Source organism: Amphiura filiformis, unplaced genomic scaffold (genome assembly GCF_039555335.1).
Source record: "Amphiura filiformis unplaced genomic scaffold, Afil_fr2py scaffold_74, whole genome shotgun sequence".
Lineage (NCBI taxonomy): Eukaryota > Metazoa > Echinodermata > Ophiuroidea > Amphilepidida > Amphiuridae > Amphiura > Amphiura filiformis.
Genome location: NW_027305538.1, coordinates 122,152 through 135,867, shown reverse-complemented (window position 1 = coordinate 135,867; position 13,716 = coordinate 122,152). Strand labels below are relative to the sequence as shown.

The following is a 13,716-nucleotide window of genomic DNA, read 5'->3' as shown; positions in this document are numbered from 1 at the left end:
ATGAAAAAAATTGCACCAAGGTCATCCGAGTTCAAAGGTCATCTGGGGTCAAACAGTATCGCTATCATGCCAGTGCTCTCACAGCATCTGGGCTCTCACAGCCGCAGGTGCACTAGTTACTAAAAATAATTATGAGCAGCGCTCACAGTGATTTCTAACTCTTATTTCTAACAATTATTTTGCTTTTCATTTTCAATACAGATAAACATGTTGTCTATCACGAAAAGAAAGTAAAAAAAAAAAAAAAAAAAGAAGATAAAAAATTATTAGAAATATCTGACTTGACAGTGCAAAAAATACAGCATCTGCTGACCGGCAAAAAAACTTGGGGGGGCAGCACCAAAACCGCAACTTGCAACCGAGGCCCGTTGCTCCAATATATATTATAATGTGACCAGGCTCAACTGAACAAAATGCACAAAAGCCATGCCAAAATGTGCACTGGTTGAATTTTAAAAGAGAGAAAAGATCAAGGAAACTTGAGAAGGTACGGTATGGATTCTGAGGGGGGGATTCCATGTGCGGACAGAAGTTCGAAACTAGGTGTCTTTCGGTGAGAGCCTAGACACCGCACCGAAAAAGGGGGCAGTGAGAAGCAGCGTTGGAAATAGCTGGTATTGTGGTAGGTCTACTTTTTGGAAATCTTAAGGCAGCCCGGAAAGGGGTCCTTCAGTGAGACAGGGAAAAATTTTGGGTCGAATTATAAAAGTTGATACAATATTCAAAATTTGAAAGAGTTTTGAACAATTTGAAACACTTTTTTTGAAAAATTTGAAGAAACATAATGTAAGAAATAGGGTCATTCAGTGAGAGATTATCAAAAATTCAGTGAGAGATTATTCAGTGAGAGATTATCAGAAATACAACACAAAACTTGACCCCGGGAACTTGACCAACCATGCAGGAGGGGCCGGTGATTATGGGGTGATCATCCATTTTTCGAATTTGTTTCCAAAAGTCTACTTTTTGAATTTATTTATTAAAATTAGGCCAGCCTGTATGTGGAATTTTGTATTTTGTTAAAATGGCTCAACTGGGTCTTAATTTTTGACATAGCCTAATAAATTTGACATAATAAAATCCCCCCCCCGAATAAATCCTGGTTATGGTCTGACCACCCCAACTTTATCATTTATTCATACACCCCTATATCAAAGCAGCCAATCAGAAAAGCTGTTAGAAAAGTGCGAAACATGCATTGATTGTGTATATTGTGCACTCCGCAGTACTACGCGCAGTGTTTCAGCGTATGCGTTCGTGTCGCGTGAGGATCGATTCATTTTTCGGGCGGGTTGATGCATTTATATTTGGTTCTGTTTTCCAACATTTTTAGTGATAATTTGTCATATAAAAAAAGTAAAAATCATGGTTTTTTTTCTTCTCGTGTATGAAATAGATTAATAAACTTGTATTACTTATTGCTCGAGAAATTAGACAAAATAATGCACTTGTGCTGATGTTGATGCGTCTAATGCACTCCCCACTTGGGCTCGTGCATTAGACGCATCAACATCAGCACGCTGCATTATTTTGTCTAATTCTCTCCCAATAAGTAATACGCGTTCATTAACCTATAAATATTTTGTTGAATCCATTTAGGCCTACGTGTATAACCATCCAGACCTCTCCAGTCCATCCAACACGTGTGCATCCAACAGTCCATCTCCGTTTTATTTTGTCCCCCTCTTCATTTGTCACAAAATTATATTTTTTAAATATGGCAAGTCAGAACTTATTGTCGAGAGAGGGCAGTCTTTAACTTCTGTAAAAGAAAATGGCAGCGCACATGTACGAATTCTGAGTTTTGTGCAGGCAGTTTGAGTTAAATTTGCTCCTTTATTGACTACATTTTGGCTAAAAAATGGCTGTACTGTTAGAAACAACATTGGGTGATATTGTTGTTGATCTATACCCTGAAGAACGACCAAGATGTAAGTGAAAATAGCTCTGAAAAAGGACGTCATCTCACTGACAGTTCGTCTTCCGAATTTTGATCCTTCCTTCCAGGGTACATAAACACAAAATAGCTTTCCATAGACTTTCCGTGCAAAATAGGGGTCACGTTTTAGGCTATAAGTTGAGTTACATTTAGCTTTGAAATAAATATTTGATATCATCTTAATCAGAACAAAATTCTGCATAACATATCTGAAAATGACACAACATTTTCTGTCTACTTTTTGAGAAAATTTGCGCTATATAAAAAGGCCTGATATTCCTGTGTTACGTCCGACTGCTAACCGCGTTTTGACCTTGTGTGTTCATGCGCTCATCATCATAAACATCTATACGTCGAACAACTGAATACATGCACAACGTACGGACCAATATATTTTTGTAAACATTTTAGGCCTATAACAAAATGTATATTTTCGTACAATTGTACAACTATCGTTTCTACCCTATGACCTATAAAAGTTACCTGTTATCAAAGTGTCCGCAAATAGCTGGTCATCGCATGTATCTTTGATGCTGAAAAGTCACGATATTCACGCAGGGACAGGCCGAAAACCTTACCTCGATCGTAAAATCCAGCCCATGCATGTCATAAATAATTCATTATTGTATTGTGTAAATGTCACTGATTGTGTCGACGTATTGTTATTGCACCTGTTACAGCAGAAGTCATGCTGAATTTATACTCGATCGCTGGATCACCATGTGAATTCGCTTATTAAAAAAAAAAAACCTCTACGACCAGGTTGTTAAGCATCGAGCACGCTGACTGGCTTAGCAAATATCCAATTATTTTTGTAAACCAATCAGGTTAGACGTACTTTACTGGCGGGTCACATTAATTCATACCGTAAAAGGCCGCCGCCTTCATTGATTGCATGGCTAACGATTGCGATGAATGGTGTTTGCAACCAATCACAAAACGGGTTACAAATAAATAAGGCGCCCATCGGAAATTTTGTGTGACGTCATGCCACGAGGTAGCCGGAGGCTTCGCTTTTCTGCTAGCTTTAATTTCACAGGGGCGTTTATTCTTCCGTTAATCGCCCCCAAAGGGGAGGGAATAATTTGACCCCTTTGGGGAAGAATTTTGCATTTTGAAAAAAAAAAAAAAGAGAGAGGAAAAACCGAAGAAAGTCAACAGGATTCAAGGAAGATTAAAAATAAAATTAACTAATTTGGGGAAAAATGTATAACTGGAACATGTATTATTATGTGTTATGGTATTTTTGGAATGAAATAGATGGTCGCTGGCTGGCAGTGACTGCTCTACAGGGTGGGTGAATTCATCAAGTGTCATTTAGGGAAGAATTATAATGGGTACATAACAGCATACACGTAGTGGTCCCTTGGCTTTTACCCATTCCTATCCCAAAAATAATTATTTGAGGGAAACCATGGACTTTATCATAAAACAGGGAAAAGTTGGGTCAGTAATTCTTCCCTGCCTGGGCAATAGTGACTAGTGGTCAGTATAGGTAATAATGCACAGTTTGCACACTAAAATTTATAAGGGAGCGCTGCTTTGCATATTTCATACAAAATCCATTTTCTTTTTAGTTTGGACATCTGCCTATCTAGGGAAGCATTTGGGATTCTAAGGGAAGAACCATCAATTAGTTAACAGCTCTATTGTCCAGTCCATGTTTATCTTCCCTTTTAAACCTCAGCTTAAGATTCAAATCCTTGATTACTCTTCCCTAGATGCAGTAGGTAAGTGGCATTCTCAGAACTCTGCAACAGAAGAATTTTAATTCTAAGGCTTTATAAATCAGGGGCATGCGAGTCACCACATCTATAAAAGAGCTGAAAACGCAAAAAACAGATAGCAAAAAGCTCAAAACACCTAGCAAAAAGCTGCAATTTGGGAAGATCCTATACTTTTATACAGACAGGGGTCGAAATAAGCGATAGCCCGATAGCCATGGCTATTAGGTTTTCTGTCGGGCTATTGGGTTTTATCTCCATGTAGCCCGTCGGGCTACAGGGGTTTTCATGCGCGCAGAAAAATGAAAACATGTGAAAGGAAAATAAAAGCTTCGATCTCCAATATTTACGGCCTGTCCAGAAATTATGTAACATAAAATGCAATGTAACATATTTGTTGAAGTGAAGTCACCGTAGCATTGTAACATAATTTAAAAATAGAAATAAAATACACTCCCGCATAATTACACAGATTGCGATATTGTCTAGAACCACTGCTGCTAAGTTATTGCAGTGCTGAATGATGACACGTACATGAGTTGGAAAATTTTCTAATTCTAGGGATCGGAAAGAAAGCGCTTTATGGGTGGTGTGTAGAGATATGCCATCGGTGAAATACGACACAATGATCGGCAGTAGAAGGAAAAAAAATGACAAAAAGTTGCCCTTGAATTATGTTTTATAGTCATCATACTCCAGTAATTAAATAAATATCATAATATTTGGCCTAAACTTGAACTCATTTGCAATGAAATGTCATTTTTTTTATTGAGAAATGCATGGGTGCCATGTGGTGCCAATGGTGTTGAATTCTGCACTTTGCGAAGTTACTGCATTTTGTGGAATTCGCGAACTTTTATGGCATAAAGCAACAGTTTTATAGTAAGTAAACTGCTTGGGAACTTTCTTAAAAAGCGAGATAGTTGGTTACAGGTGAGAATCGTGGCGTGAAAAGCGAGATCACATTTTTTGCCGGGCTTTAACTATTTATACCATGAATCTATACCGGTAACACATCATTGTAACCATAATCACGAAATCTGATACCAATTAATTAAAACGGTACATTCAATACTTGACAGATTCGAGATTAAGAACCCTTCATTTTAGGATTTGAGCGCATATTTTTAACACTTTCAGGGGGTTTTAAAACCTAGTGCTACCCCTGATTATGGGGGGGTAAGGGTTACTCACTAATAACTGAATATTTGAACAAACGATTGGTTTGAATTGTGCGAAAACAATGTCTTTTTCAGGGCTATTGAATTTCCTTCAGGGCTATCAAAAAAAAATGGCTAGATAGCCCGGATGGCTATCAGGAAATGGTCCCTTATTTCTACCCCTGTACAGAGCAAGTGTACTGGTACAAAAAAAGCTGAAAATCAAAACAAAAAAGCTGAACTCTTACACCCCTGTAAATAATAAATCACAGCTAGCTCTGAAAATAATAAAGAGCCTAGAGGTGTTTACCAGCCTGTCTTCCCTTTGAACCATTAGTCCTTAGATGCAATGGTTCAGTGTCCAGACTGTACCATCTAGGAAAGAATTTGATGGTTTTAGGGAAGACAGAATAGAACAACTCACAACACACCTATGTTCAGTCAGGGAAGGGAGGGAACAAGAAAATAAGGAAAAGTACATGTACTATAGCACCCGGGGAAGGCACTCGAATGTGAAAGTGACATACCTGTGCCCCGGGACCTGTGCCCACCAGCGTATGAAACTAGGGGTCTATCGGTGTGGAAATTAATAAAAAAAAAGGTGGTCATTCGGTGTTGGCAATGTCAAAAATGGAGTGATTTTGTATGGGAACGCCTAAAATTTCACATCATTGACAATAAAAAATAGCTTTTTACCCAATTTTACTGTACAACATAGACAAAACTTATTTATTTTGCTCAAAATGTGTGTGAAGTGTGCCAAAATTTCAATTTTGAGGACTAATTGTTCAAGAAAGGGGGTCATTCAGTGCAGGCTACTGAAAAAAACAGGGTCATTGGGTGTAGGATTTGCCAAAAATAATGCTCTTTTCATGGGCAACCAACCTAAAATTTTCCCTTTTTGGTCCATTTTTGGGGTTTTCAGTTGGGGAAGAATCTGGGGACAGATGTGACACAGCACGGTAGGGTGAGGGAATAATTTCAATTTTCTGGAAGAATAGACACCCCTGCTTTAAAAGCGAGCGAGTGGTATAAAGTCAGTTTCACAGCTGTGATTTATGGAGCATATCATAAAATCTCTGAGCACATACACAGCGGATTTGACAGATAAAAATGACATTTGCAATTCTGAGCAACGGGATTCCATGAAATTGAAGATTATGTAAGTTACTCTACAGGATCGGTAATAATTAACAGCTGGTCTGCAGTATTTGAAGTGCATATTGAAGTTTGTAAGTTTGTGACTTCGTACGTTATGTGCAATAGATATTACAGGAAGCTTAAATTGGCACGCTTTCCTGCAATTTGTCTGTCGCTTACGAAAGTTATTGGGAGTTCAGGGCACGTCACACTGAGTGTGACGTGACCTCGCTGGGCATAATAAACATCACTCAAATTTGTGCGTTTTCTTTTCGAATTAGTAGAGATCACATGCACAAGTTCTAGTAAAACACGATTTTCAACACTAAAATTGTTAATATTGCACCGATTTTGTACAATTTGTATGCGAAGTTGGGACTATAGGCGTGATAAACTTTTGCCGGAAACCGCTTCACAGGCGGATTTAGTGGTATGAACCCTTCAGCTTCTTTCCTTCCTATTCATGAGATGCTAGCTCGAGATACTCTATCTAAAATACTAGTTCCAGTAACTGTAACTCGTTACATACCTAGAGTTACAGTTCACTCTATTATTATCTATTCCACAAATAAGAAACATCACAAAATGTGGGCTCATTTTGGGCTCTAAGGATGCAGCTGAGGAACTCTCTCAAGGACAGTTTGGGCATGCACTGATGATTTTAATCCCATTGTACCAGGGTTTGGGCGTGCTTGGATGATTTTATTCCCACTGTACTAGTCTATACTCCCAAAGTTGAGGTATTGATCAACATTGATATTGATCTCATCTTTTGGGTGGGTTCAAAATTCCCAGGGTTGGCAAAACCTGCAATCTTCATGGGAGTAATTTACCTAGTGCAAAAGTGGTCAAATATTGTTCTGCAAAATGTCTTGATTTTTTTGATTTGGATAATATCATATTGAGCAGCATTCTACTTGTGATGTTTCTACACTTTGTAGAGAGGGTCTACAGCATCTCGGAGGTAAAACTGACAAATACAAGGTATATTTCTTGATGCTTGAAGTTTGGATTTCTTAAACGTACAGTGCATCCCTATGTACCGCTGCAAGACTTCAGGTCAGTACATGTAGATGTCATTATGTTTATGATAAAGACTGAAGTCTTGCTGGCAGGACTATCTAAAATACAGGTTTACATTTTACTATCTTACATTATCTTGCTGTATTTCACCTAGAGCGCCATAGGTAGGTAGGTAATTCTGAGAACAATACAAACACGTAATCTTTTCATGACTTCAGCATTCGCTGATGATTCAGTGACGCGACCTCGATGGCTATCAAGTATCGTGATTCATACACCATCTAGGTATGCCAGGTGAATTCAAATTTGCCATCAAACTGCATCATTTTATATATCAAGTTAAAGCTCTTGAGTAAAGAAAGCCAACACTGAAAACCTTTTTGTCATAGCACTTTCCGTAGCAAAGTTACATCTTGTCAAAGATTGACTTTCATCAAAAAGATTCAGCTGGCAAAATTCCCCAAAAAAGCATTTCGGGGGTGTTTCTAGATCTTAGTCTCATGACGATAGCAGCTTTTTTTAATGGAACTGCTATCAAAATCCCTCTGAAATTCCATGTGCGGGTCTCTCATCACCAACAAAAATCATATATTTGGGTCAAGTGAAGTATAGACAACATATTTATGTAGGTTTCCTTGAGCAAGCGGTTCTTTTTAAATTTCAATGTAAATTTGTATTGCCGGTTTAGGCCATTTTGGCTGACTAGCAAATGTGTTAACTGACGTTTCCCTCTCATACCTACACCATATCCATGTCCATGTGAGAGGGAATTGAATAGATGGGCTATTTCATTATAAATGACACGTTCACAAAAATGGCTTTTATCATATCTGGTTGATATAATTAGGGTGATAATGCAGTGTTATTAACTTAATTCTAAGTATGCCACAAACTACAAGCTACATGAGCATTTTTACAGAATTCTGTCTATTTTTTGTATAAAAAAATTGCCAAAAGGTACATTTCTAACCCAATTTCGGAGTCCCATTTCATTTTGCCCATGTATTCTGAATTAATTCTTTGAAAAATTAGGTACATTCTATGGCAATGTGCTTGTTGCAATGAAAATATGATATGTGTGGAACATCATGCAAGTTGAATGGTGAAAATTGGTGCAAAAATGTTAAAATTCAGTAGATTCTTGCAAAATTGGCATTTTCGTTAAATAAAAAAAATGAGTGTCCTCTCCAATTCATGCCTCCATTTTTGTTAACATTAAAGAGGAAATATAAACCCTTACCCTACCTGTATAATCTGTGTTATATTACCAATTGATGGCGCAGGGCACTGATAAAGGAATTCATTTATTTTACATACAGTAGACCACTTGTTCTTGATACCACAGTTCAGCGTTAAAAATTTGTCCTCTCCAGAACTGAAGTTAATTACTAATTGTTGAAATAAGAAGGGTTATATCATAGAATGTGAAATTTGTAGAGGAAGAGTGGTCTTCCTTCTACCAAGGTGGCACATGATTTGGTATTTGTTGCATTTTTGCAAGTCTGTATCCACGATTCTGTTTGCAATTTAACAAATGTCCTCTCCAGCACAATTATGTCATTTCCATGAATTGGTAAACAAACTAAAAAATAAAAATTTCAAAGAGCCAAACCTACAAGAAATTTTTGCATTTTATTGCAAATTATGCTTACAAACCACTTTAGTGTTCAAATTATTGTCCAGTTGTTGAGAACACATATGATATTATTCTGCATTGAACTTCGGTTAGCTAAAATTGCAATATTCCTAATTTAACCAGAATATTAACCCTGTTTGTAGTGGATTTTAAATGCTGGGGATCTTTTATGCAATAATATTGATGCAGCTATTTCTAAAGTTAAAGTATGCTTTATTATGTGTTAAAAAATGTGTCCTATCCAGAACAAATGACACAGGAGGGTCTTTTATTTTAGGTTTTCCATGACTAGTACAACAGATTGACGAGAATACTCACTTATGCATCAGTGTAGCTATTGGGCAGGACAAAATGACTATTTCATGAATTTTTCATGTGAAGATAAAGTTTATCCTTAAAAATATGTAGTAATTTTGCACCATTTATCTGGATTAGTATCAATTTACTAATTGTTTTATATTGAAACTGGCATATTTAAGACACTGAAGTGTAAAGGAACATACAACAATTATTACAGACTAAATATGAATAAGTATGAACCCAATGTTGGTTACATATACTCTTTCAAAGTTGTGTATTAAATTGTTTAAAAAATGTCCCCTCCAGACGGCAGCTATGTTTTACACAGCAAAAATTCAATTTAATTTTTTAATGGTTCCTGAGGGTTTGACGCTCTAATATTTTGAGAATTATTGACACACCATCTGAACTTTGAAATGATAATGAATTTGCATGAAATAAATGAGTTTGAATTTTGACCCCTTTTGGGACTCAATGTTGTCATTTATAATGAAATAGCCCAGATGCGTGTTCGTCACAACAGAAATTAACACAATAGAAATTACCATCCACCAAAGGATCAATTGGCATACACCATTGATAAAGACAACAGACTGGATTGCCGAAACTGTCTGGAAAACATGAGTTTTTTATTGGAATTTTGCTAAGAAAAACTTTGAAATAACAACAGAAATTAGCATCACATGAATGCGCTTGCAACCACACACGAGCTCATCCCGTCTGAAATTGGGTTTTCTTATTTCTAAAATAAAGATTGGTTGCGCATTCATCTATTTGATCAGAGATGTCACATTTCGGATTTATCCGGATTTCGGATTTTGGGGATTAAAAAATTCGGATTTTTTTAAATTTTTTTTTTTAATTTTTTTTTCGCTTTTGGAGTGGCCCTCTTGTCTTATCTTTCTGCTTCACATATATCAACATCAGCCATATTGTCCATGTAATAAAGCCAAAAACATTTTTTTAGAGTGTCCCTTGTACATAAAAGTATAGGAAACTGAAAACTTTAAAGCATGTTTTCTGGAAGAAGGAAGCACTTTTTATTAAAAATGTAGAACAAGCCAGGAGCTTTGAACTGTTCTTTTAACCCTCTGAAATGGCCTTTACTGTGGTGCTAAATGTGCAGAAACCATCTGGCTTGGGGCTTACCGCCCCGCCCCTCAAACCATGGCCCCTTAAGTGGGCCCCGGACCCCGGCAGGGTTCTTAACAACTTAGCTCGCCACGCTCGCAAGTTCAGGATTTTTGGGGTCAGCCTGTGACATCTCTGATTTGATTCTCTCTCACTTCAATGGACATGGTGAATAGAAATGATGGCCATCGATGTCCCGTCACTGAAGTCATGAAAAGATCACATATTTTGTATTGTTCTCAGAAAAAAGCCGGGTTTTCTATAAGGGTGTGAGTGTTTTGTGCTTTTAATATGAAAATTGATAAGGCCCTTCACGCTTGATTATTAGTTTGATTGACTTTCCTGTTAAAGATTTTGAAAAAGGGACGAGGTGACTTTTAATTATTAATTAATTATCTTTTATTTTCTTTATTTAGTTTGAACTATTACAAGCAACTATTGACTCGTTTTGACAAGAGCGAGCATTTAATTATTTCACAACAATATTTGATTTAATAAATAAGTGAAGGTGGAGTTGTACTCTTTGTTCATCATCATTATTGTTGATACCGTATTATTAAAGTCAGAAAATGGCAAGTAGAATTTAAGTACCGTACCGGTAGTTGAAAGTTATTTTAAAGGAGAAATTTAGAAATAATTTAATAAAAATAAAATAATGAATTATTTTGAGATTTTCCATTTTGGACGCGGGCGGTAAACAGGAAACTAATAATCAAGTGCGAAGGGCCTAATTTGTATTCATGTCATAAGTACGGTACGTATGATATCAAAATGCCTTCAAATTCAATGCATTTTGATATCATTAATAGAGTATGACATCAGTGTTCGAAATAAGCACTTATCCTCTAGTCCTCTTGTCCAAAAATCACTGGGGACAACCATATGTACATGTACTTATCCTCTGGACAACCACTATATTTTACCTCTTAAATATGACACATTTTTGGGACAACCAAAAATGTTTTGAGGACAAGCAGAATTTATGCTTTAGTTGTCCTCGGGACAACCTCCATATTTTCCTTATTTCGGACACTGGTCAGTATGACATAATACAAAATATCAATTTTCTTTTTAAAAACACAAAACATTATTACCCCAGAATCCTTGATAGCACACCTAAGCATTTGGAAGCCAGTGACAGATTGTATGTACTGATCTGCAGACTAAACTTTTAATACCAATTTCTTTCCTTCTCAGGTTGTCTGAACTTCTTGAAGCTGTGTAAAATCAAGTACTACAATTACTGCTTGTTTCATTCAATACAGGTGAGTCACATATATTGGGTTATTTCAGAATGAATGGAAATGTTTTGTATGGGTGTGGGTACTCAAGTTTGGTTTTGGTAGGGGTGTGCCCAAAGTAAACCCATCAAAATACCACTTTTTCAAAAAAATTAGGGCCCATCGATATATCAAAATTCAAAATTTTCGGCCAAATTGTCTTAGTTTTAACAAATTTCATCAAAGTTTGGACAAAATTTAAAACATTTAAATGGCAAAAATGGGCTATTTATCTGAAAAAATTAAGAAATTTTTGAAAAAAGGACCCATCCATATACCAAAATTGACCTAGAAAAGGGGGTCATTGATACAATGTACATTGTATACCCGTTACCAAAAGGCTGAAAATGCTACCCATATTTGCACCACATCCCCGTATGGTCGTTAGTACTGAGTATCCCCTGGGATTTTGTAAAATCAACAACTTACGAAAAAGCCTCTAAATGAAGTAATTTCTGTTGCATTTATTATCTCTTTGTGACATAAATTGAGATTATAATTTCACCAAAATTTTGCTATGCAAATAAGTACAAAATAGTCTGTAGATTTTAATACAGTTGGTTTGGAGAATAGGAGCATACTAGCATAGTCATGCTTCCTATAAATAATTGTCAAGATTTCTCTGAACAAATAACAATTCACAAAATATACAAATACATGTAGACAAGATTTCATTAAACAAAATGTACATTCTTTTACAGACCGATTTTATGGCTCAGACTGGTGATCCAACAGGAACTGGTAAAGGTGGAGCCTCCATTTTCAGGTAAGCCTACATGACAGCTATCTATCCATTTGTATTCCCTGCCCTGAAAAAGTTACTTGAAATACAGATGAAATAATAATAATAATAAACAATAAAATAAACACTGCGATTTATAAAGCGCCTTTTACAAAAGTAGGCAAAGCGCTAAAAGAGAAGACAAGAAAGGAAAAGAGCTAAACAGTAGGAAAGAGGTGAGTTTTAAGGAGATTCTTGAAAGTGGTAATATTTTCTTGACCTCTGACAGTGATGGGCAACTCGTTCCAAAGGCGCGGCCTCGCTGTTGAAAAGGCGTGATCCATTGTATGCCTTTGTAAGCTGTAATTTGTTTTAATGAAAAATAGTGCCAACTTCAGGTCCATTGATTTAACTTCATGTACTGAACTTTAATGTGATGTTCAGCAAAGGTTAATTGTAATTTTCACTTTCAACAAACAAAATTTAGTCATGACTTACATTACAATCCTACTTGTGGGAGATTAGGTGAGGTCATAGATTAGGGTTAATATGTATAGTTACTTTACTGTATGAGTTGGTGTATATGACAGTGAGCAAGGGCAAAATTAAGCAGCACCTGTGCTCTATTTGCCCACCTGGTATCATGAAATGGCATTCTCTTGACAGGAGCTACTTATAAATGTCAGCTGAAACTCTCTCTTGGCAGAAAGTCTCAATAAATGTATCTGTGTATATCCCAAGTACATGTAGCTCCCAGTATACACAAAATCCACCTCAGTTGGACTCGACTTCTTGGCAAAAATAGACCCTAGTTAAAACCTGATTTTTAATCCAAGGGCAAATAGGGCATTCTGAAATCTTTTTCAAATTCTTTGTGATGGAAGTAAAAATTATTAGGACTAATTGATGATTTTAATTCTAATTCTGTTATTTCCTTCAGTAAACTTTATGGAGACCAAGCCAAATATTTTGAGATGGAGACATCACCTCGGATCAAGCATACTAAGAAAGGAGCTGTTTCCATGGTGAATAATGGTAGTGAATGTCATGGATCACAGGTAAGAAAGAAAGAGGTATAGTATATGAAGGATAAAAAATAAATAATTTAATTAATTAATGGATGAAAACGTTGACATTTTAATTCATTGAAGTGACAGTGAACACATTTTACTTGTGAACCAGCCATAATAATAGGACATTTTCTAGAAAATTTCAAACAATGGATGTGTTATTTGACAGCAATGAACTATGGATTGTAATTTTTCATTTGAAACATGAATGTGTGTATGTGGAAGAGGAGAAGGCATCTAGATTCTTCTTTGAAAACTGGACGCCAAGTTCCCGGAACCACCGCTAGGTGGCAGCACACGACGAAAGCTTTGATAGAACACCTGAATTATTTTCGTATGCTCAGACCAGGTAATGATCTGATATGCCCCAGATATCTATGATGTAGCCACAATTTTGACATTGTAGCGCATGGTATGCCTTAGAATGGTTTCAAAAGGATTGGAAACGATGATAAATATACGAAACAGCATAGATCTGGGCCAAAAAATGCATTTAATCGACAGATCTAATAATAGACCCGTACGTCACAGGTGAAAACATGTACAGGTAGCCGGGTATAGCCCCCTTCATCTGGCCAGACGCCACCAACGG

General features: G+C 36.5%; 1 protein-coding gene across 1 annotated transcript in view; it reads left to right on the top strand.

Moving 5' to 3' along the window:
- The first annotated feature begins 1,787 nt into the window (after window positions 1-1,787).
- Window positions 1,788-13,716, top strand: part of LOC140144705 (peptidyl-prolyl cis-trans isomerase-like 4) — a 76,665-nt gene continuing 64,736 nt past the window's right edge. Inside the window, exons 1-4 of the mRNA XM_072166516.1 lie at window positions 1,788-1,931; window positions 11,251-11,318; window positions 12,035-12,099; window positions 12,995-13,112. Of these exons, the coding sequence (XP_072022617.1) occupies window positions 1,862-1,931; window positions 11,251-11,318; window positions 12,035-12,099; window positions 12,995-13,112 (321 nt within the window). The 5' untranslated portion in view covers window positions 1,788-1,861. The remainder of the gene's footprint in view (window positions 1,932-11,250; window positions 11,319-12,034; window positions 12,100-12,994; window positions 13,113-13,716) is intronic.